Raw genomic sequence first — 23,505 nt, 5'->3', positions numbered from 1 at the left:
TATATATATATATAAGTTCTTTAAAAGCGTGGGGTGTAACTTGTTGAATTAAGTTGTGTTGTCTCAGTCAGTTATTGGATGGGATGGGATGTCTCTTTCTTCTTGTTTTTTTTCAAAAGATTTTTTTTTTTGGTTTCCGACTAGATATTTTGTATTTATATTGTGGTTTGATTAAGTTTAAATTTATGACGGGAAGTCTTATATCTCACTCACATAGGGGATTTCATACATTTAATTACACAATTTACCCTTGTTGATTTTAAATTTTTTTTCCCTTTAAAATCAACTTAAATCTTTATTTTTGTGGTTTAAAAACTTACTAAAGATAAAAAGAAATACTCTTTTTTTAGACTGATAAAAAAGAACACTTATAGTGAGACGGGGAAAGTATAATCTAATTATTATTTTTTTAATAACAGTGATGTCCAGATCAAATTGCAATAAGTATAAATCAACCAATTTTAAGATCTAGTTTTTTTTTTTTTTTTTTGTACTGAAATTTAAATCTATTTTAAAATTCCAGTGGGATGGGAAGTTTATTTAAAGTGATTTCTCTTGTGAATTATTCTGACAACAGATTGGTTTCTTTTAAAAGAAACTGTTTGTTTCTATTGTAGATATGATAATAATGGCATAATTATTATATTTTGCCCATCATGAAGCAAACATAATTGTTTAAATTTGTGCCTTCATATGATAAATGGAAGTAAATATTTACTTTTTCAAAAATGATATTCTTTGTCATATTCTCTGAAAAAGAAAGAATTATATGAGGCATGAGCTTTGCCCATACTTAGTGTAGCTCACATGAAGGGTACAAGTAAAATAATTTTGCACTCCATGTTTACATGAAATTATACTAATATATTATAATTAAGTTATATATTAAGGTGACACATGTATTAATTATTAACTATAATTTAGTGATAAAGAATATTTATAGAAATGATAATAATAACATATTCAGTATACTTATTACTTATGTTACTAACTCTTATCTTTATTTAATATTTGTCAACTTATTACTTATAGAATTATATTAACAATTCATATAATAATTGCATCACTGAAAGGATGTTTTTCAATGTTGAGTTGATAAAATCTTACCTAAAACTAATAACTTAAAAAACAATATTAAATACTATTAATAATTTTCATCTAAATGGTGTAAGAAAAATATTTTTTGAATAAATACATATACGAAGTTTATTTATATTTTAGGCCTCGAATTGAAATTTCGTTTTAGGCCCCCAACTATGTTAAGCCACCCTACACAAGTAAAGCCTTAGGCACATAACATGCAAATCTCATTTCACAAGTGAAGCCTTAGGTACATAATATACAAATCTCATATTTAACTCATGAAAATAGAAAAGTTATTTCGGATAGTTGTTCAACAATAATTATAAAGATATTTGTCATATTTCTTATGGATTGATCTGAATATCGGGTATATAATTTTTTGCTGGTATATGTTATATGGGCATAATAATTGTAGCTCACATGTAGTATGGGCATGCTAATAATTTGTTTGTCCATATATATGTGGTCTTGCTGAATAATTGATAATCTTTTTAATTGGCTAGTAAACATTTACTATTTCGAATTCAAACTATATGTGTTAATTGATAATGTAAATAAAAAGATTAAAACACAGTTATTATTAGTATATTAGGAAGAAATATTAAGGTATAATAACATAAACGTGCTAGTTAACTTGAATTCAACTGATATTTATGCCCTCCAATTTTAAGTGTGTACAAGTAGGCATGGTAATTTGTATAAAGTTAAATAAGTAGACACATGTGTCCTATATGACAATTCGCATCCTACCTGGTGTCTTAATATGTCACGTAGGATTTGCGTGTCTACTTGTTCAATTCTACACAAGTTTAACTATCTACTTGTCCACACTCAAAGCTAGAGAGCATAAGTGTCCGCTGAAGTCAAGTTAAATGGCACATTTATGTATTATGCCTATGTTAAAAGCACATTACTTTGGTGCATGCATGTACCATAATGTAAGATTTCCTCAAACACAAAAAATATCATTAGAAACAAATATAACAGAATATTTGAGGATAAAGATTATGCTCTATAAACCACATACAATTGAACTTCACTTCATGTCAACTACAGAACAATAAGTTGCATCAATCATCTGAGAAACCTAAATATCTATAAATAAGTTCAGCAACTGGTTTCGCGTCACCTGGTTGATATGGAACAAGAGACCCCGGATCCATATCCGATATAGTCTTGTATAATGTTTGTGGACGAGCACAATACAAATGTTTTCTCTCAGCCAGTTCCTCTGCAAGCTCGCTTTGATGGTTGTCCATTAGATCCTCATTGACTACCACGATTAACGGTTTGCCTAATCGTAATGTCTCAAATATGCTTCCTGAACCTGCAGTATTCAAATGTGTGATTACATAGCCTTAGCCTTGCAACTTTTGAAGTCCTATAATGACAAGAAATATCGGTTATTTTCCCTATTCACAACAAGTTTTACAATTCATTTCAAATGTACAAATTATTACTTTAGAACTCCATAACTCAAAAGGACAAAAATGTTGAACCCATAAGCTTAATGTCTGATTCCGCTTCTGCTCAGAAACGAAGTGCATGAACTTTACAGCCAATCATATGTTTATGAGGCCACAAGCAATAGCAGCTGAAAACATTTGCAAGCAGAGGTTGACATTAAATCACATCATGAGATAGACGTGTAAAAGAAAACAGAGACATTTCAACATACTTGGAAACCAGACTCCCCCAATGATTCTGTGTCAGTTATTGTGACCACTGGAACAGTATGAAAATGTTTCAAGTGTCTCAGTGAGAGAGCTAACTTTGGGTTTTCGCAACATACAACTAGTATCTAGATCTATGAGTTAATTTCCCTAGGCAGGGCTAATATATACACATTTTAATGAAATAATGATATCCGAAAGGCTAGTTGCTCTGATCCGAGTAAAAGGGAGAATAGAGGAAGAGAAGTCAAGGAGACCCTAAAAACAAACACAAAAGGAAGTATCAACGTCATATAGTAAGTGGTGTTTTGTTGCTGTGGTTAGGAAGGGAGTAATTCATGTATTAAAATAAGCATAGCTAATACCATGTTTGATAGCATTTTAGTTGTTTTGTATAAAATTAGCACACCAAGTATGGAGTTTGGTTATTATTTTACAACCCAACATAAATAAAACAGGTATACGTTATTAAAATGAAATAACTAAACCCAAGGGTATAACTAATCCTTACATTTCCAATGCATGCTTAACTCAAACCAGCAACCAAACGACCCCTTAAATGTATAAAGCTTAGGTCATTGTCAACCATGAATTACCTGCATGGCTGATAACAAGTGATGCTGACTTCAAATAGTCAGCTATGCTTGATGAAAATGTGAAGTAGTCAAGAGCTGGGAAACCATTTTCAGCAGACGCCTGGAAAGATTACAGCAAAATAAAAAAGACCAGAAAGAAATGAATTATTACCGGGCAAAGAAGAATTGTTGAGTGAGCCGAGTAAATTTTGCAAAGGTACTTATGTGTAAGTGAGTGAGAGTGTACAAGTGTTCCATTTCGGCTTAAAAGAGTTTCCATATCAAATTGCGACAAAGCCTAACATAAAAGGCATAAAACTAATAGGGTCAGTAAGTTTTATTGAGATGTGAGCACCCAAAAGAACCTAAATGTATTGCCACGTCACACTTTCCAAATCTCTCATTTTTATTGTCCTTCAAAGACAAAGTTGAGACTTGGCAACCACATATTGGATCTCGGCAAGTTAAATAATTCAGCATGTTAAGGTCTAGTCATTACTCGGAATAAAGCTTGCATATGCGAACATAAATTCTTTAGAACTTTCAATTTTCTTTGTTAAGCACTTACTAACATGTGGTAATAAAGCAACATGTGATATGTGGGTTAGGCGACGAACATCGCCTGTTGGAACCTTGCTGCAGACAGCCTGGTATTTAAGAGGAAGAGGGTAGAGGGATGGGTCAATCATCCACCGAGTTTCGAATGGTGATATAGACGAGGAAGAGGGTAGAGGAATTGGTCCATCATCCGAGTGTTGAATGGTACTCACTGGCCCTTGGAGATGTTTCAGTAATATAACAAAAGAAAAGAACCCTACACTTTCTTCGCAGCAAGAAAACCAAAAACAAACAGCAATTTTTCCCAAATCCTGGAAAATTCGTAATTCTGCATCATTTCTCGAAGCTTCACGAACTCATAGTTCTTTCACTTAATCAAGCAACTAACTTTCTTTGCATTTTTATTTATTTTTGCTGTTGGTTTCCTCCCGATAGCCACTCTGGGGCTCGACTAATCCATATTCCTGGCGTTAAGGCCCCTTTAAAAGGGAACTAGGATTTTTTTAATTCTCAAAGTTCGAACTCGAGACCTCTGATTAAGGGAGGACTGATCCTATCCATCCCACAATAGCCCTTTTTCTTCTACTTTTTCCTTAAGGAAGGACATCTTTTGGATCCACAATCGAAGTAGAAACTGAAAAACTTAACTTTTTACTACAAATGTGCTTACAGGAAAAAAACAAATATCAAGAGAAATGTCAAATTACCCTTGTGAGGATGTACGATCCTCGCCCCATTTGAATCAGAATATCGGTGTAACCCTTCTTGAACAATTCATGCTTAACTTCCGGAGTATCCACTGCTCTTACAAGAGCATCAAAAGAAGTTGTCCCCACGGTCACAAAAACTACTCTCTTCTCCTTTGCGGTATCATCTATATCACCCATTTACAATTTCCAAATTACATTCAACAATTCGAATCTGCAATTAACATTATCGTACATATTACACGTCAAAATAACAGAGAATAATATTGAAGGGGGGATTTCAAATGGACAAACGGAGAAAAACTAAGCAGAGTTTCCTTTTTAAGGGGAATTTTTCGATGCTTGATTGCCAGACTATGACTTGTATTCTAGAAAACATTTCTTTTTTTTTCCCCACCCAGTGTCAAATCCAAATCGGGCGGATATTTAACCAGAATAGAGCATAAACCTAAAAAGATGAACCAAACCCCTACAGAAACAAGAAAACAGCATCACGGTTTGGATTGAATCTCAATGAAAAAATACATCAACGAAAAATCAATTCGATAAATTTAATGACCTTTACTTATAACTTAAAATTGTACCCACATTACGCCTGACTAAAACATTTTGAAAAAGCCAAAAAAAACAACCTGATGATAAAAATCTCACTGCTCACCACAATTTAGTATATCATCACAATTTTAAGATATGAATTATGGAAGACAAACATCATTATAATCCGATATACTAAAATTCATTTTTTTTAACATTGTAGATAACTAGGGAGTACTTCGACTATCATATTATTTTGTTGTAGTTACTATCTACTTTTTTTTTTACTATGTGATTTTTTTGTACTTCAATTACTTCTGCTTTGGACTATCTTTTCGGTCTATTGGAAACAGTCTCTCTCTACCTCTACCCTCTCAAATCCCACTTGGTGTGATTACACCGGATATGTTGTTGCAGATAATTGGGGGGAAATGTAAAATAATGTAAGGAATTTGCAGCAGAAAATCACAATTTGAATCGCGCTAATTGATTCAAGAACAATTCGAAGCTGCAATTAACATATGGCATATATCACACATCAAAGTAAAAGAAAGTAATAACATTGAAGATTGAATTTTTAGCTCAAATGCAGTTTGGGATATCTTCAAGAAATTCTTCGAGATAACACTAATTAGTAGAAATTACAATGAATTAAACTTACAGTTTGATTTGGTGGAGAAATTGAACGGTGAAGTACTCTGGTGATCTCCGGCGGCCGGCACCGGGACAGAAGGTTGATGAGAATTAACAGACTGAAAACAGTTTGATTTCGGGTCCATTTGATGTTTATTTAGGCCTGCTAGGAGGAGTTTTCAGTTGGGCCATAGGCTTTCTAGTTAAATGGGCTCTAAATTATATTTGAAGAATTGACCCAAATAGCCGCTCAATTTAACTCCTTAAATTAAAGAGGAAACAACACAAATATGAAATCCCGCTAGTTTAGGTCATAATTACGTTCGGACATAATATTTAAACAACTTTTCCTCTCCACCACTTTTTTTTGCCAGATATATGCAGGTCAAATTAGGTGTAATTTGTTTTAGATATATTATATTCAAGCATGATTTCCATGTATCTGGAATACATTGGCTCTCCCGCTCACATCTCTCATGTATCGCTTGCCCCTCTCTCTCTCTATATATATATATGAATGTATCACTGTTTCACAAATATTGTTTCTTTTTGTGTATTTGATAGGAGTATTAATTTTATGCATGTATTTGTGTATCCACAATCAATTTCATCTAGTGTATCCGATATTAATTTCATCTCATATATCCCATATCAATTTCATCAGTATATCTGGCATTAAATATTTAGTGTATACATGTATCTTGCATAAAAAAAATGCACTGATACATTCCTCAGTGTATCCGTGCATACAGAGAGATAGAGAGAGCGAGGGAGAGAGAAAGAAGGAGAGAGCGAGGGAGAGGGAAAGAAAGAAGAGAGCGAGGGAGAGAGAAAGAAGGAAAGAGTGAGGGAGAGAGAGAGAAGGAGAGAGCCAGAGAAAGAGAAAGGAGAGGAGAGATAAGTGATTATGTAATTAGTTTAGAGTACATGTAATTATTTTAATAGGGAGATTTAGTAGATATGGTAGGGATGTTTGTCTGGTTAGGTAATTTTTCCTTAAATTAAAATGGCCACGAAATGCATGATATTAGTATGTATAATTCATACTTCCTCTATTTCAATTTATTTGTCTTAATACTTTCCTTTTTTTAGTTTGTTTAAAAAAAAATGTCTCCTTACTCTTTTTTTTTCTTGCCAACTCTTTAATGTTAACTTTCTACATGGCATCGTCTTCATGTAAAGGAAGAGTTCAATGGAATTCATTTCTTTGACATTGGTTGTTCTTTCTACCTAAACTTGCGGTTAACTACCAACTGCAAGAGAAGAGAAGAGAAGAGAAGAGAGAAAGCAAGCCGGGAACGAGTTGGAGTGTTTAGTTCTCAATTGAGACCAGTGTCTAGATGTGCACTCTCAAAGTTGGGGTGCTTACTTGCCAACATAGGTAAAGTTTGAGTGTTTGTCTATGTAATGAACAATAACATACTCAGTTTAATAACACAAGTAATCTCAAAAAGAAAAAAAAAAAAACTAACCAATATATTCAATACAAATCAAATTTGCTGGACAAGTGAAATATCTTCAATTCTGAAGCAACCTCATACAGGTCCTTCAAGCAATCTTAAATACTAAAGAAGAATGGCTTCAACACTCCAAAACATATGAAGCTTCATCCAATTTCTGCATTTTTATCACAGCTCTCCCTCGTTCTCATCTCGTTTTAAGTTTCTTTTTTCTCCGACTAACCAAGGATCAGAATTTTTCATAATCTACAGATTACAATGAGCGCGCCAAGCGTTTATGGCTAAAGAGTGAGATCATTGAACCTACCTTACATAATATCCTACTAGAACAAATCTTAGACCTTGTAGTAAAAGAGAAAAAAAAACAGAATCTATACATCTGGTTTAAATTAAGCTTGAAAATGAAGATGTGAACGCGTAAGGAATGTTGGCGAGAGGACCTCTCTGGCATGCGAGCTCGTGGATGTCCTTCACAATGTCAAAAACTGCATCAGGTTGTGCAAGTTTAAGTGCATTCTCTGATATAGTTTCACGCTCATCCTCTTTGGTGCTAAACCACTCTGCAACAATTCGTGCTGTTTCCTTGGGGCTTCGTGTGAAAACACCAGCTCCATTGTCCACAACGTATGGAACGTTTCCCTTTTCCTGCAAATACATAACAGAAATGTAAATCAGTAAACACGGTCATAACAGCAGGTATACTACGATAGCTAGCAGGAATAATCAATGTTTTGATTTCACTAACTTGTCCGGGAATGTAGTCGTTGAGAATAATTGGCAGCCCTCTGATTAGTGCTTCTGCAATTGTACCTGGTCCAGCCTACAGGTGAAAATAACTGAATATTTAGTCCCGCATTGTGAACAATGCACAAAAAAGAATACACGGCAACAAAGGCGGAGCCAGAAGTTGAAGCTTATGGGTTCGGAGTGCTAGTCCCTTCCAAGTTATTGGGTTCTAAATTAATATTTGTACATATTCAATGGATATTTAGTACAAATACAGAGTCTGGACCAAGACTACCGAGCTCAGCTGAACCTGTAATAACTGAAGTGCTAGCTCCGCCCCTGCATAGCAATGCTAAAATAGGAGTGCATCAACATACCTTTGTGATAATGCAGTCGCAAGCGCCCATCCACTTCTCCATCTGTTTCTGAAATCCTTTAATCTAGATAGCAAGAGGAAAAAACATTCAAAATATTTTTTCATTGTCAAATAAAGCTGAGGTGAACGTAGTTTTGTAAGGCGCATTCATACTCCAAGAATCTAATTCTGCTTTACCTTGACTGGGATGTTCCATTCGAGTGATTGTAATGTGGAAGCTAGCTCTTCATTGCGTCCACATATGACAACCATTTGACCAATAGGTTTCTCCATTTCTTTATCGAAAAGAGCTTCTCCGAGAGCCTTTGCAGTTTTTTTCACTGGTCCCATCCCTTCACCCCCACCCATCAGCAACACTGCCGGCAATGTGGGATCCATCTCTAGCTCTACTCTGAGGTCATCCTATAGCAAGTATTGAGAAAACAATAAGAAAAAGTAAAAATGAAACATGGATTCAAAGGACTGTAATTCTGTTGTAAATGAATGAAACATTCACCTTGGTAAATATTGCTCTACAAAAAGAGGGACGAATAGGCAACCCAAAAACGCGTGTTTGAGATTCTTCCAATCCATCAAATAAAGCCCTCTTTGCTACCTCCTCAGCGGGGCAGTACAATCGATTGACCCCAGGATGAAACCTATCATTCGAAAGAGGATACCAGTTAAACTGACATATTAGACATGAAAGCTAAATTGTCTGGACTCTCCAAAAATGCCACTGCACCCATGTTGGATCCTCCAAAAATGCACTACTTTTGGATGATCTAACATGCACCTAGCGGAATATTTGAAGAGTCCAAGCAACATAGCAAGAAAGTGTTAGATATATTCAAACTCCAAATTAAGTTACTCGATAATTTACCATGTACGGTGGCAAGTACTGAGGTCTGTAATAACTGTGACAAATATTACTTTCTTTTGTAGACCTTGCCATTTTAGAACCCACAAAGGAATGTGCTGCATAAGAGGATGAACACTAATGATTATGTCTGGCTTGTACTCCATCAGGCCAGCCTCCACCTCCCTTCATTTTCACAAATCAATAATTAGATATGAAACTCAAGCAACCAGGTCAGAAATCATTCTTAACAAACAAGACAAGTCGATATTGACAAAATGATAAGATATGAACCATTAAAAAAATGATCAAAAAGACCTCAGTTTGAAAATGATGAATTTATGGTGTGCTAACCTAGCTAGCGTATCAAGGAGTACCAAAGGAAAATCATTTAGAAAATAACAGAAGTCATAGGTTATCACGCTAAAGAATACTTCCTCCGTTTCAATTTGTTTCTCTTACTTTCTTTTTTAGTATGTTTCAGAAAGGATGTGTGGCACCTCTTTAGTTCTAATTTTTCACGTGACATGTTTAAGACAACAAGATTAAAGAACATTTTGGTATATTCTACATATCTTCCGTTTGAAACTATAAGATTCAAAAGTCTTCATTACTTTCTTAAACCCTATGCCAAGTCAAAACCAAACATCCACAATTTTTGAAAACAGAGAAGGAACTATACTTGGCGTAAAAGGCGGCAATGGCAGCAAGATAGGCAGAGTGTATCCAACGAGGGGACGTGCCATGAAATGCAACCCTCCAAAGCTGCACATGTTTAACCATGAACTTGTATTGTTGTTCCATGGTGTTCAATGGCCATCCAGTGTATTCCTTCCAAACATCTTTTACGAAAACCTACAACAATTGAACACATCTGACATTACCAAATTGAAATATGAATTTGCAGTATGTCCAATAAATACTTCATTAGGAATGTCATACCATGGGAGGGAAAAACTGTTGTAACTAAATTGTTAACTTAACAAGTAAAAATTTATGCCGGAGAAGTGTTTAACCAGATGGGATCTCCATAAACATGAAAATTATGTAGATCAACGCAAAGAAAAACACAACTTTTAGGTAGAGATGACAACACAAATCAACATTAAATCTCTAAGCAAGGGGATTCAGGGATTCACAATTTCAAACAAAAAATGCAATAAAAAGAGAAATTCAGATCAAACAGCTAGAAAACCAAAAGGATAAAACTTATATTATACATTATAATATCCTTAACTTTCAAGACTAACCAAAACTTCAAAGAAAAAAACTTGGTTTTATCATTGGAAAACGGAAACTCAATACCTCAATATGAAAAATGACTCAACATTGCACATAGGACAACATGAATCCACATGGAATTTCTAAGCAAGGGGATTAATGGGATTCACAATTCCAAACTAAAAAAATGCAACAAAAAGAGCAATTCAGATCAAATAACTAGAAAACCAGAAAGATAATAACTTTACGATGTAATATCCTAAAACTTCAAGAACTAATCAAAACTTCTAAAGAAAAAAATTTGGCCTTTATCATTGGAAATTCGATACCTCAATATGACAAATGACTCAACAACACATAGGACAACACAAATCAACATGGAATTTCAAAGCAAGGGGATTAATGGGATTCACAATTCCAGACCTAAGAAATGTTACAGAAAGTGCAATTCAGATCAAACAGCCAGAAAACCAGAAATATAATAACTTTATATATTATACTTTACATTATAATATCCTTAACTTTCAAGAACTAATCAAAACTTCAAAACAAAAAACTTTGCCTTTATCATTGGAAATTCAAGACCTCAATATGACAAATGATACAATAATGCACATAGAACAACACGAATCCACATAGAATTTCAAAGCAAAGGGATTCACAATTCCAAACAAACACAGCATTTCATATCAAATAGCTAGAAAACCAGAAAGATTGAAACTTTACATTATACTCATCCCCAAATTCCAAATGAAAAGCATCGCGAATCGCCTCAGCTGAAGCCCTATGTCCACCCCCTGTATCACTCATCAAAATAAGCACATTTTTTGTCCTTTCAGCACCAAGCTGCACCATTTCCATTGTATTATTTTCATCTTGAAATTCAATATTACATCTCTTTGTAGTGTTGTTATTCCCTACAAACCCATAAACCCCAACTCTCTCTAACACCGTGCTTATCGGATTCCTCACCGGAATCACCTCAGTCACCATTTCCCCTCAGTTCTTGAAATCTCTATATTTGGTATAAAGTTCAAATTTTTTTCCACTTTTTAGCAAATGTATATCAAAATCAAACACCCAACAAAGATTTCAAATTTCCAAGAAAAGAATGAATCCACCACCCCTTTGACCTGCCGGAAAATGGGGTTCTTTTTTCCGGCAAGATCAAAGAGTTGGGGATTAAAAAAAGAGAAAATGGCTATAAAAAAACAAAGGGTTTACGAAATTCCAAGAAAATGGAAAAATGGGACACCCTTTAATGGATTTTCAGAGAGTTGAAAGTATGGAGAAATGGGGTTAGTTTTTTTCTTCTTTCTGTTAATAGGAAATGATGAAAGGACAGAGCAGGAGAGATATGTGGAGAATGGTTCTATTTTTAGATGTACTATATTTGGTGGCAGTGTCTTGAGGAATTTATCGACAAAACATATAAACATGTTCAAATTTGGCTTTTGAGTATACACGTCTAGACATTTTATTTTATTTTTATCGAATTAGTTGGATATTTCAAATTACAAAATATCATCTACACCTTCAACATTTTTGTGTTATATCAGCATTGAATATCCACGAGACACAATGGAAATGAGTTGGAGTATTTTGTTGTCAATTCAGATCAAGTAAAGGTGTCTAAATACACACTCTTAAAGTTAGAGTGATTACTTGTTAATTGAAATTAAGTTTGAATGTACATTTATGTATTCCGCTTTTTTTTTAGCAGATTCAAATATAATTTGTTAAAAACAAATAATGTAAATAATACCCCTTTATGTTTTAATAATTGTAATGTTTGAAATTGCTTACTCATACCTCAACTAATTTAATGGAGTATATGTTATTTCTCACTAGACATAATTTGAAATCTATTATTTTTATTTATTTAATAATATATATTTATACTATTCGAGCCAAACATACTAAATATTAGATTTATTCTTAAATACAAATTTTATATATTTTTATCAAGTTAAATTATATCACACAAATTAAAATGGTGGAAGTTTGTTTTTGAAGTGGTTTGTAAAATAATATATTGTGGTGGTCCTTCCACTTGTCTTTGACAGATGTGTGCATAAATTTTTCAATGAGAATTAAAATCTTTCTTATATTATAATATATAGTTTTCACGGGCCATTGCCAAGTTTATTGAGTTGTATTTAGTCCTAAAAAAGGAAGGTACCTTTTTGAAATTTCAAAATTTTAAATTTAAAACTTTAAGGAGTGCCTTATTTAGAAAGAAGTTAAAATAGTAGAAAAGGAAAGTCACAAATGAGGTACACATGGTGTTGTCTGTTGCCATTTTCAAATTTTATTCAACATTATTTTACCTTTAGAATCGTTTGGTTCGTAAACAAAGTTATTTCATGATTATTGGCCTGAAACTATAATCCTAAAAGTAATTTATTACATCTCGAAGGTGGAATAAAATAATATCAAATTAGAAGGAATAAGGTAAGATATCCAAAAATATGGTTGCAATTATATTTATATTCCGTTTGATTGAAGGTATAAATTCAAAATTAAGGTTACGATTAAATATATACTCTATTTAATTGAAGGTATATATTTACACCTCCAACCAAACAAAATATAATTTTAATCTTTAACTTAATCTTGATATATCTCACCTTATCTCACATATCAAACGACCATTGAGTTTAAGATAGTATAATCCATCAAAATTGCATCAATTTGTCATAGACTAATGTCTTATATAAATTCTATTAGAGTTAGACTAATGCATTACAAATATTTTCAAAGAAAACACTGAAAAGTTTACACAGAAAGCTAACTGATTGTTGATGCATCTTGTAAGCTACATTTCCCTCTCAATACATCTGGTATCCAAACGATTGCACACCCACTGCCTTTGACTCGAACTATATATAAACATAACAGATAGTTACATTGTATCGAGATTTTAAGACATGTATATATGTGTACACAACTTGGAGCCTTTCAAATCCTGAATCCGCACCTGAGGTTATCTACATTCAGGTACAAAAGCAAACCTACTCAATTGATGCCACGACAGATCGGGCAGGGAGGATCTGTTACATTGTCATGATGTGTTCTTTCCTCCAAACAATCAGCATGGTAAAGATGACCACAAACTAAAACTGCCACAACAGAGGGCTCACAGGAAGGTATGTTGCTATCGAGCAGATAGCGTTTCTTTCTCAAAGGCTTCTGACATAATCCGCAAAACAGCTTGGTGACATTGGAAGATGTTGCATTCGTTGCCAGTAAACTGGGCGCAACGCCAACACTTTCTGGTTTGTAAAGTTCATTCTGTTTACTCTCTGAAAAGAAATGCAAAGGAAGTCAAGAGAGAAGCAGAAAATATTATCAAAGATGTTAATAGTGCAGTGTTATCAAAAACATAAAGCGAAATCCGTTGGGGCTTTAAGTGCAAAGCGAAAATAAAGCATGAGCTTTAATGAAAAAGGCGCAAAGGAAGAAAAAAATACAAATTTATATGTTTAGTCCAAGACTGATAATGATAGACATGAATGACAAATATATGAACAAAGAAATTGAAATTTTTTTTACGATAAAATGAAATTTCAGTTGTTTAATGTCGCCTCTTCGGAAGAGACTCATTGACAAAGAAAAGTATGACTTAGAAGATTGATGATGACACTAAAGCATACTTTAAGCAAAGCGAAGCGCTCAACACATTTTGCGCCTCGCTTGAAGGCCTAAGCACACCTTTGACAACACTATTTAAGTGTTACCTAAAGTTGATTGGCTTAATACAAGAACGACCACTTGAACTTGTTCAAACATTTTTGTTTTTCATTTAGACAACTAATCTAGAGCCCCTATGTATTTTACACCTTATGTTGTCGAGAATGTGCCTACTGAACACATTTTGATGTACATGTTTCTATTTTGCAGAAAGATTGGATCTTTCGCAGGAGAAATTTTTTCCAACTCCTCTTCTTCTTCCTCCTCCCCTGAAAAAATTGGTGTTGCCAGAAAACGAAGCTTTATAGAATTCTTCATTTCAACTCCTCTCTCTTTGTCTCTCTTTTCATGTCATGAAACTTTTTTTTTCTTTTGCTCATTGGTTTTATTTGTCACATCAAGAGCGAGTAACATTCATGCACCTTTGGTTTGTTTAGAATTGTAAGATAAGCGATCAATAGACACATTTTTTATAACATAAACCGTTCAATAAGTTGGGGCCCTAGATGGGTGTCTATGCCCGGTTCATCCCTTTAGGGGGTCATCTATGTATTCAACCAAGTAGATTCAAAAGAAAGATAAGAGAATCGCTCAAGACTGGTACAAAAAAAACGAGAAATTTGATTTACAAGGCCACGTTTAATTTCTATTAGAGTTATCTTACATTTGATGGCAAAACAATAACTTGGCCTCCAAAAGAGACCAGGATCCTCGTGCAACTACTAAGGAGTTGCACAGGATGTATGTGGAAAAAGATAAGGAAATAAGTTGCACCTGTGTCATGTCCAGAACCCGAGTTGCATTTACTAGCTGGCTTTGCAGACATCAGCTCATCATAAAGAGGAGTCGTCCCACCACGGGAAGTTGATGCCTCAGCATTATTAGCAGACCTCCGTCGAGTATAATGGAGCCCATAGTAGTGATGAGGATTCTTTGAACACATTGCCTGGTCAATATTTCGACGGTGAACAATAGATGGTTGTTGGCATTGTGTTACCTTTGAAGAATCATCTATGATATCCATAATTGATGAGAAAGACTTTGTTGCATAGACATCAACTTGATGAGAGGTCTGCTCAATTAATACAAGAAAAGATCTAAGAAGGATAAGCAAGAACATCGTAATGCCAAATCATTTAGTGTTGGAACTCTTTCATCTCCTGATTATGTACATAAAGACCTTCCCCTTATAAATTTTTAAGGTGGGAATGTCACAACCTTAATAACTGAGCCAAATAATCCCAGCTCATCAATATCTGTAGAGTACAGTATCAATCGAGCTGATACATTTTCCTTCACCATTTTACATGATTCCCAAAAATGCAACAGATGCAGATGTGTAAGCAGAGTAACTTTGAAGATTGAACCACATAGCAAAACTAGCGGAAATATTTAACTACCACTGCATGACAGGAAAGAAAGCTAACCTGTCTCGACAATGCATCCATCCCAGGTGGAGGCAGCTGGTCTGCAGCGACATGAATAAAGCTTTGAATTACGATTCAAGTATTCGACTGTCATTTCTCAAGGAAACTAACTATGCAAGCACAATGAATATCAACCACAAACATTTTTTCATTTTGCATATATGCGTTAGTGTTGATTGGTAGGACTTAGGAGGGAGACTCCGTTGAACTCGAACAAATACTGAACGAACAAAAACCATCCTAGAATTTGTATGTCATGCTTCTAAGAATTTCTCACACGAAAAGCATTGCAATGATGGCGAGCTTCTTCTAGAAACAATTCTATTTAAATAGAAGAAACTTAGCGCAGCTACACTTAAATATAAGGCAAAATAATCAGAACTTTTGGTGTGTGACAGTGATCCCTTGGGTAGATAGAACAAGAAAATGGCATGGGATACTATACAGCAAAAGATCAAGTTTCCATCAGACCATCCTCCGCATAAGTAGAAAAGAAAGCGATGTAAATGGCATATGTTACAAACCATAGTTGGGAACCAACGTAGTACGAAGCAGAAGGAAAAGAAGTCTTGAGAAAATTGTGAGTATGGAGAAGTGATCCCTTGACAGTTGAAGGGCATACGCAGATAACGGTAAGTTGGCCACGAGGTCATGTTCAACAATGCTTAGATATCGTATATCACTATACTAAAAGTTAGGAAATCCAATCAATAGTGAACATATTATTTCTGTTTCTAAAAGAGTGAAGTGAATTTCTCATAACTAACCAACTACAAGCAATTTAAAAGACAAAAAAACTCAGATTATTGATCTGAAATAATCATCTAAAATCCAAAAACTAAAACACAGGAAATGGAACTTTCTACTAAAATTCCATTCACCAAACTCTAAAAGCCTAACAATTCATAGAACGTTAAACCTTTTGTTGGATAAATGAATTGCTTGCCACGAAGAAGGAAAAAAAAAAGCAATCTTTACTTATAAGCAAACTGTCAACTAAGGGAAAACGTTCCAATACCTCTTTTTACTAACTAAGGTGTCCAGATTAGCTTGTGCGCACCTCAAATAATTCCACGAGAAACCTGGTACTCCCACTAACACAAGTATTGTGTAACTCTGTTCACCTAACCTTGGACAAATAGGAAGAAATCACCTAGTGTCTTTGCCTCCACTGGAATTTAACCACTAGAAAACATCCAAATATTCCCAGCACATTAAAAAAAGGAGACTCTACTATTAGTGATTGATAACTATAAAACAAGCATTTTTTCTATTAAGAAGCTACAATATCTTACTACCCACCTACCCCTCTAAACACCTTTTTGGAGCAGCATTGCATAATTTCAATTAAATTATAACACCAAGTACAATGCTAATCGAACAGTCAAATCAACCACCAAGAATTCTTCCAAACAAGAAAAAGAATCAAGAAAATAAGACAACAGAGTGAGCATTTTCAGCGGAAATAAACACAAAAAGGAAGAAGCATTTATAAGCAAGAACCAATTTTTACCAGTACGAGAAAAAATCTTATTGAGATCAGTTCTTCTCTTTCTTTTCCCAATATATATAATACACACACAACAACCAATTATATGTGAAACATAAAAATCTAAGTGTCAACCTAAAGAAAACGTCCCAACAGTGCAAAGCCACGAATTTCACTAAGGAGATTCAAAATATAAACAAATAAACACCAAACAAACCAAGGGGATTATTCATCATGTACTGTATATACACATAAAAATATAATTTTGATCTTATATATACCGTGCAATTTCTACCAAACCCCTAGCTCCGCCCCTGAGTCCCGATATTTCCAACACATTAAAAAATAAATGAGACTCTAGTTTTAGACATTAATAACTACTCCATTAACCTAGCAACTTCTCAATTAAGAACCTATCCCCCCCACCCACAACCCACCAATCTAAACACCTTTTTTGAGGGCGGAGCCAGGTAGGGTCAAGGGCTTCATTCGAACCCCCTTCGACAACAAATTAAACTATTGATAAGACAACAAAGTAAATGCTGAACCCCTTTAGCTTCTTTGTGTATTTACTTTTCATATTTTGAAAGTGAAAATACTGATTCCGCCACTTAATAGCATTGCATAATTCCAAGTAAATTACAACAATAGAAAAGAATCAAGAAAACAAAACAATTCAGCACAAAAGGCAAGAAGCATTTTAAGCCAGAACCATTTTTTACCAGTAAGAGAATGAGTTTTATTGAGATCAGCTCTTCTCTTTCTCTTCCCCATAAGTTTTAAACACACACCCACAAATCCAATTTCATGTAAACTCAACAAGATTAAAACTTCATAGAAAATCAGTGGCTATTTAGCCACTAATTTTTGGGGTTTTGCGTAGTTAATTGCTTAATTTGGGAAAAATGGATTCTTTGGGGGTTGGGTTGGGGGGTAGGGGGTAGGGGGTTAGAGCAAGGACACGATGGTACGACAAATATAAATTTCACAGAAAAGACATGGGAGGAGAAAGAGGAGAGACGTGTCATTACTTAGCTCTCGGTTTGGTCATAGATTTCGAAGTTGAATTTGAGGTTTTCTGAAATTTTATGTTGTATTTAGGTGTGTATTTTTCCCTTGAAAACAATTGATATTTTATGATGAAAAGTAAGGATGCCATAGTATGATATGGTACGGTATTGAAAGTTTGGATTCGTAATTTTGGTATTCGATTTATAAAATGTTATATCATGACCATATCAATTTAATTCGGTATGGTTCAGTATATGAAGTTTGATTTCGATATTTTACGGTATGGTAAATCGGTAATCATAATTTGTTCAACTTCGACTAATATATACTCGTATAATGGAGTATTGACAATTTAAAAAAAGTCTCAATTGTATCATACTAACACATTACGCATGTAAAAATATATATGCAAAATAACGTACAAACAACTCCTTTTGTTAATCGATTACAATTCAAATACATTTCAATTAAAATAGAGTAGTCAAAGTTGATTTTTATGAGCTTGAAATATTTAAAAGATCAAATTTTGAAGTATGTTTTGTTTTTGTTACCTATTGAACTATATTTTCTAGGACTAATTTTGTCTCGATAAATGACAATGTAATTGTTAACACTCACATGGGAAACCTTTAATCATGACTTTTGCTCGTTACATACCTTGATCCACTATGAAGATGTGTGAAAGATAAAGTAAGTTAGTAATGTGGCTTTTATAATGATTGAAACTTCATAAGTTTCATACTTTAATTATCAGATATCTCTCTTTTCTTGTGAACTATAATTTTTGAAAATTAAACTCCTTGAAAAATAATGTGCATAGTAATCTTGCACAAGACATTGCGTTTTTTAGACATATATATTTGAAACTGAAAGTGATTTTTTTGAAATTTAAACTATCCATCTTCATAACGAACAATAGTTACAAAAAAAATATTCAACAACACTTTTCTTGATTTTTATTCAATTTCCACATTCAATTTTGCAATAATAGTGTTGAAAACCTCACTTTATTAAGGATGTGATTTTCTTAATGACACTATGCATTCAGGCTACAAAAACAATCACATACTTAGTACCTTTAAAAATAAAGTCCGAAAAGATAATAAGATATATATAGATCTTATCATTACTTTTGTTGGTAGACCATTGACTCAAAAATATGTGCATATAGACTACGAAGTGAAACTACTCTAGTATTTTCTAGATGACGGGTCAAAAGGATAGGCCCATTAGCCAAAGAAGTGGGCTTGTTCTTGCATTTCCATGACCCAATATATAAAGATCCCATTAGAAGCCTTTCATCTTGAAGACCAAAACAATTTTCAAACTCCATATCATCATCGATTCCTTGGTGAATCTTGTCATAGACAGGATATTGGCGCCTTGACTTCTATACTATTTGTTAGGATCAAACGTAGGTTTACTATCATACCAAAAATTATAGTTGATAGCACGAATGTAACTTTATCTTTTAACTAATTAAGTCCACCAAATAAGTATTACGTTTGATCATGACTCCAACCCAAATCACCCTGCTCAACCCCCTCGTAGGAAATCAATTTCTATTAAAACGTTGAAGATAATATTTATTCTTATCGGTTAATAAATATTTGAATGTGTTGAATTAGAAAAAAAAAAACTAAAAAGAATGAAGAATATGTTGATTCCTAAAAATATTTTGTTTCTTTGCTAAAACTAAATAGGATGCTAAAGAGATAAATGAAAATGATTAAGACTCTTTATGTCCTTTTCTATACTTTGAGGTGCAAACTGTTAAAAAGGAAAAAAGTTGAGATAAAGAATATAGACCTTCGTGTTATGGAATCGAAGAAACGAGAAAGAAAATTGAAGGAATAATGAATAAAATTTATTGTATGATTCATTATATTGTTTCTTATATTAAAAATAAAAGACCATATCATTATTTATAGAAAATAAAATAAAAAGAGATACATGTTATTTTTTTAGGTAGATATTAAATTAAAAGGAAACTAAATATTATGTAATTAATGTAGATTTCAAATAAGAAAAATAAATATTCTAAAATATCTCTAAATTAGAAAAGAATAAAATGCTCTACCATTATCACAAATCATAAATTAAAAGGGAAGTAAATTCTAACATTTCATCGGACTTAGACACTTAGCTTTCATCTTCTTGCTTATAGACAACGTCTTGATTTTGCTATTGCTCATGACTTCTATGTCTTAAATTATAAGTTAGAATTTACATAAATAGTTTTTCAAATTATTTTTCATTTTAAACATTTAAGATAAATTGATTATTTTTTCTCATTTCATCCTTAGTAGTAAATAGCGTTCTTGAAAACTACATACAATATAAAATTATATGAACATTTGATGAAGAAAGAGATATTATCTTGATACATTAATAATGAAAGGGAAAAAGGACAAATATACCCCGAATTAGCATAAATGGTATGCAGATAAATTCCGTCATATTTTTGGGACATTAATACCCTTATACTAACATACATACACATGTCATAACCTTATCTGCCGACCCGATATTTATTAAATATGGGATCGATGGATAAGATTGTGCCATGTGTCCCTATGTAGTCTTCCGTTAAAGTGAAGGGCATATATGCTCTGGTTTTTAGACGGCAGGGGCACCAATGTCCCAAAAATATGACAGAGGGTATTTGCATACCATTTACGATAGTTCGAGGTATATTTGTCCTTTTTTCCATAACGAAAAAATAGCCAAAATTCTTTTTAATTAATAATTTTTTTTAAAGACATGTATTATTAATAGCCAAAATTCATGGTTTCCGTCAAATCTAACAGGCTATAGTTAGTTAAAATTACCGGCCAAAATAAAAGTGAGCCACAGACCCACCGAACAAATCTGCCATCTTTTCATCTTCTTCTCTTATTTAATTTTTTTTTCCCATTCACGTTTTTTTTCTCCATCTCACTCTTATCTCTCTCTAAATCACACTTTCTCTCTCTAGATTTGTCGGTGATGGGAACAACAATTCTGTCAGATCTCGGAACGGAGATTCTGATTCCGGTGTGTGCACTCATCGGAATTGGATTTGCGTTAGTACAATGGGTGATTGTTTCGAAAGTTACGGTTTCGACTGATGGTAAATCGTCATCTTCCGGTGCCGGCACTGACGGTAAGAATGGGTATGCTGAATCGCTTATTGAAGAAGAAGAAGGGATTAATGACCATAGCGTTGTTCACAAGTGTGCTGAAATTCAAAATGCCATTGCTGAAGGTACGTGAAATTAGTATTATTTTTGAATTTTTTTTTTGGTTTTTAATATTTTAGCTGCATTGAAATTGGTTAACATGTTCTTTCATGTAATGATTGCATAATCTACTACTGATGAGTATACACGCGTATATATTTTTTATAATTATGGTGTTCGAGTCCGCTTTTGTGCATGTATGCAGATTCACATGATACCAGTATCCGAGCTGCCTTTTGCGCACCTTGGCTAATTCACATATTCATGTAACTCTGTTTACCAAGGCTAGAACAAATGAGAAATCATCTAGTGGTTTTTTAGCTCTGTTGGGATTTGAACCTGAGAAGGCATGATTCTTAATCCACCTTATTGACTACTAGGACACACAAGGTGTGTATATATGTGCATAAGTATATTGTATATGTATGAATATATGTCTCTGTGTATTTTCTTTGTATGACGGTGGTGCTCGGTCCAGCTCAGGTACCTTTACTATACCAGCACAGATTGGCGGATCAGTATTTGAATTGTATGTGTTCTATGATGATGTCAAGTTAATATTGAAATAATAACTGGGTTTCTTAGTGGATGTCTTAATATATATATATATATTTACAAGACTGACCCACCCCTGGTGGGCCGAGTGAAAGAAATCACCCAGTGTTTATTGGTGCTGCTAGGATTTGGACGTGACACTTCATGGTTCTCTACCCACTTAATTGTCTCTGTGTATATAGAGTTCAAGGCTTAAATTTGAAAGCAGTAGGTGGATGTGTACTCTGTTAAAAGGCTATACACTTGTTTGTTTGTATGGCTTGCAATTAGATCTTGGAGGATCTTTTCCTGGAGTTGAATGTTTGCTGTTGTGTGGGGTTGATATGGTTGATACTTTTTTTTTTTTGATACTTATGCCTTTAGCCTTAATTATAGGTGTTTCGAAATTCTCAGTTGCCTACTTCATTTTCATGTTACTGAAAATTTCAAGTACTTGTACTATAGTAAATTGAATGAACTTGTTCTATTGTTTATATGTATACGTATGTGTGAGTAAAGGTAGCAGCTTTGATGATTTGGTATACTCGTACTTTACATGGTTTGTCGGTATACTTTCTTCTGATTTACTTGGCGTGTTTAGCATTTGACTGTTAAATTTTGAATAAATAGTAATTCTGGAGCGATTATATTGTGATGCAACTTTGTTTGTACATAATAAAGATCTGAGCTTTTCCTGCTTTGTGTGTTGCTTACTAGTTAAATAATGATTATTTTAACACATATTATAGACTTAGACTTTAGTCTTCTTCTTCTTTAGTTCTTGGTACAAATTATTTGCTTAATCATAAAGATCTGAACTTTTCCTGCTTTGCTATTAAATAATGATTATTTAACAGATGTTATAGACTTAAACTCTAGTCTTCCTCTAATTATTGTTACAGTTCATTAGCTTGCTATGATTATGATGGGCATGTCACTTTGTTATTTTATATACACTAATTGCAGTTAGGTACTCCCTAAGCAACACTTGATTTACTATTAAATAATTCCTGGCTGCTGCCCAGCACTATCCTAGTGGTAAACTTCTGAGAAGATAGACCAGAGAAACCATGTTAACTTGGTACTTTGCTATAGTCACATATCTCTACTGTAGAAGCCAACTTAGTGTAAGGCTGCTGGACTGAATAATAACATGTTACATCAAGTTATTATAATAAGATATGTGAATTTTAACAGCTTCATTGCTCAAAGTAAATTTTGAGCAACTAGAGGGACCAAAACTCGCTGATGATACGAGGTTATTTCAGCAGTTCCCTTTGAGCATCCAGAGTGGACATCTTTGGAACGTAGAATTTAAAAAGAAAAATAAGAAAGAAAAAACTGGAGGAATTTTGAGATTCTTGCAATGAGATTGCATTTTGCTTTCCCCATTTATTCCTGCTGATGTCTTCTTTTTAACCCCAGGAAAAGAACAGGGGGACTCTAATCTCAACATGTTATTGACTTATCGTATGTTTCTTTTAAAATGGATGATTAAAAATACTATAAGTAGTGTAGTTTTGGCAATTGGCATTTCAAATCTGGAGCAACAGGCTTCAATTGAATTTTGAATCGTCAAAAGAGTACTTCCTTTTGCTCTTACTAATATTGTATCGCTGGATTTGTTCCAGTTTACCACTCTAGAGTCTACTGTGTTGCGTTAATGTTTCTTTTGGCATATAATTGCTATTTTTTCAAGACTTCCTACCCCCCCCCCCCCCCGCGCCCCTCCCCCCGCGCCCGAGC

The 23,505-nt window shown here is 33.8% G+C and overlaps 4 protein-coding genes across 5 annotated transcripts in view; 1 reads left to right on the top strand and 3 right to left on the bottom strand.

The window, feature by feature from the left end:
* Window positions 1–2,032: 2,032 nt before the first annotated feature.
* Window positions 2,033–5,907, bottom strand: LOC102601270 (UDP-N-acetylglucosamine transferase subunit alg13-like). The gene is made up of 4 exons (XM_006350058.2): window positions 5,792–5,907; window positions 4,597–4,810; window positions 3,353–3,452; window positions 2,033–2,410 (listed from the first exon to the last, which is right to left on the bottom strand). The coding sequence occupies exons 2-4, from the start codon at window positions 4,774–4,776 to the stop codon at window positions 2,154–2,156; spliced, it is 537 nt and encodes a 178-aa protein (XP_006350120.1). The 5' UTR covers window positions 4,777–4,810; window positions 5,792–5,907; the 3' UTR covers window positions 2,033–2,153.
* A 1,310-nt stretch (window positions 5,908–7,217) lies between these two features.
* On the bottom strand, window positions 7,218–11,766 carry LOC102600922 (monogalactosyldiacylglycerol synthase 2, chloroplastic-like). The gene is made up of 8 exons (XM_006350057.2): window positions 11,111–11,766; window positions 9,846–10,018; window positions 9,188–9,349; window positions 8,822–8,963; window positions 8,503–8,727; window positions 8,327–8,389; window positions 7,969–8,043; window positions 7,218–7,868 (listed from the first exon to the last, which is right to left on the bottom strand). Exons 1-8 carry the CDS (start codon window positions 11,375–11,377, stop codon window positions 7,608–7,610), a joined length of 1,368 nt encoding a protein of 455 aa, XP_006350119.1. The 5' UTR covers window positions 11,378–11,766; the 3' UTR covers window positions 7,218–7,607.
* A 1,302-nt stretch (window positions 11,767–13,068) lies between these two features.
* Window positions 13,069–18,097, bottom strand: LOC102600365 (uncharacterized). Of its 2 annotated transcripts, XM_015309883.1 has the most exons (5): window positions 17,716–18,097; window positions 16,523–16,628; window positions 15,505–15,545; window positions 14,852–15,149; window positions 13,069–13,689 (listed from the first exon to the last, which is right to left on the bottom strand). In XM_015309883.1, exons 3-5 carry the CDS (start codon window positions 15,523–15,525, stop codon window positions 13,403–13,405), a joined length of 606 nt encoding a protein of 201 aa, XP_015165369.1. In that variant the 5' UTR covers window positions 15,526–15,545; window positions 16,523–16,628; window positions 17,716–18,097; the 3' UTR covers window positions 13,069–13,402. The 2 variants fall into 2 exon arrangements, with proteins under 2 accessions (XP_015165369.1, XP_006350117.2); XM_006350055.2 differs by lacking the exon at window positions 16,523–16,628 and having other exon boundaries at window positions 17,716–18,096.
* A 2,830-nt stretch (window positions 18,098–20,927) lies between these two features.
* The window catches only part of LOC102600043 (pyrophosphate-energized vacuolar membrane proton pump), a 6,029-nt gene continuing 3,451 nt past the window's right edge, over window positions 20,928–23,505 (top strand). The window contains exon 1 of the mRNA XM_006350054.2: window positions 20,928–21,251. Within this exon, the coding sequence (XP_006350116.1) occupies window positions 20,993–21,251 (259 nt within the window). The 5' untranslated portion in view covers window positions 20,928–20,992. The remainder of the gene's footprint in view (window positions 21,252–23,505) is intronic.

Source organism: Solanum tuberosum, unplaced genomic scaffold (assembly GCF_000226075.1).
Source record: "Solanum tuberosum cultivar DM 1-3 516 R44 unplaced genomic scaffold, SolTub_3.0 scf00116, whole genome shotgun sequence".
Classification (NCBI taxonomy): Eukaryota; Viridiplantae; Streptophyta; class Magnoliopsida; order Solanales; family Solanaceae; genus Solanum; species Solanum tuberosum.
This window is presented reverse-complemented; position numbering and strand designations above follow the sequence as displayed.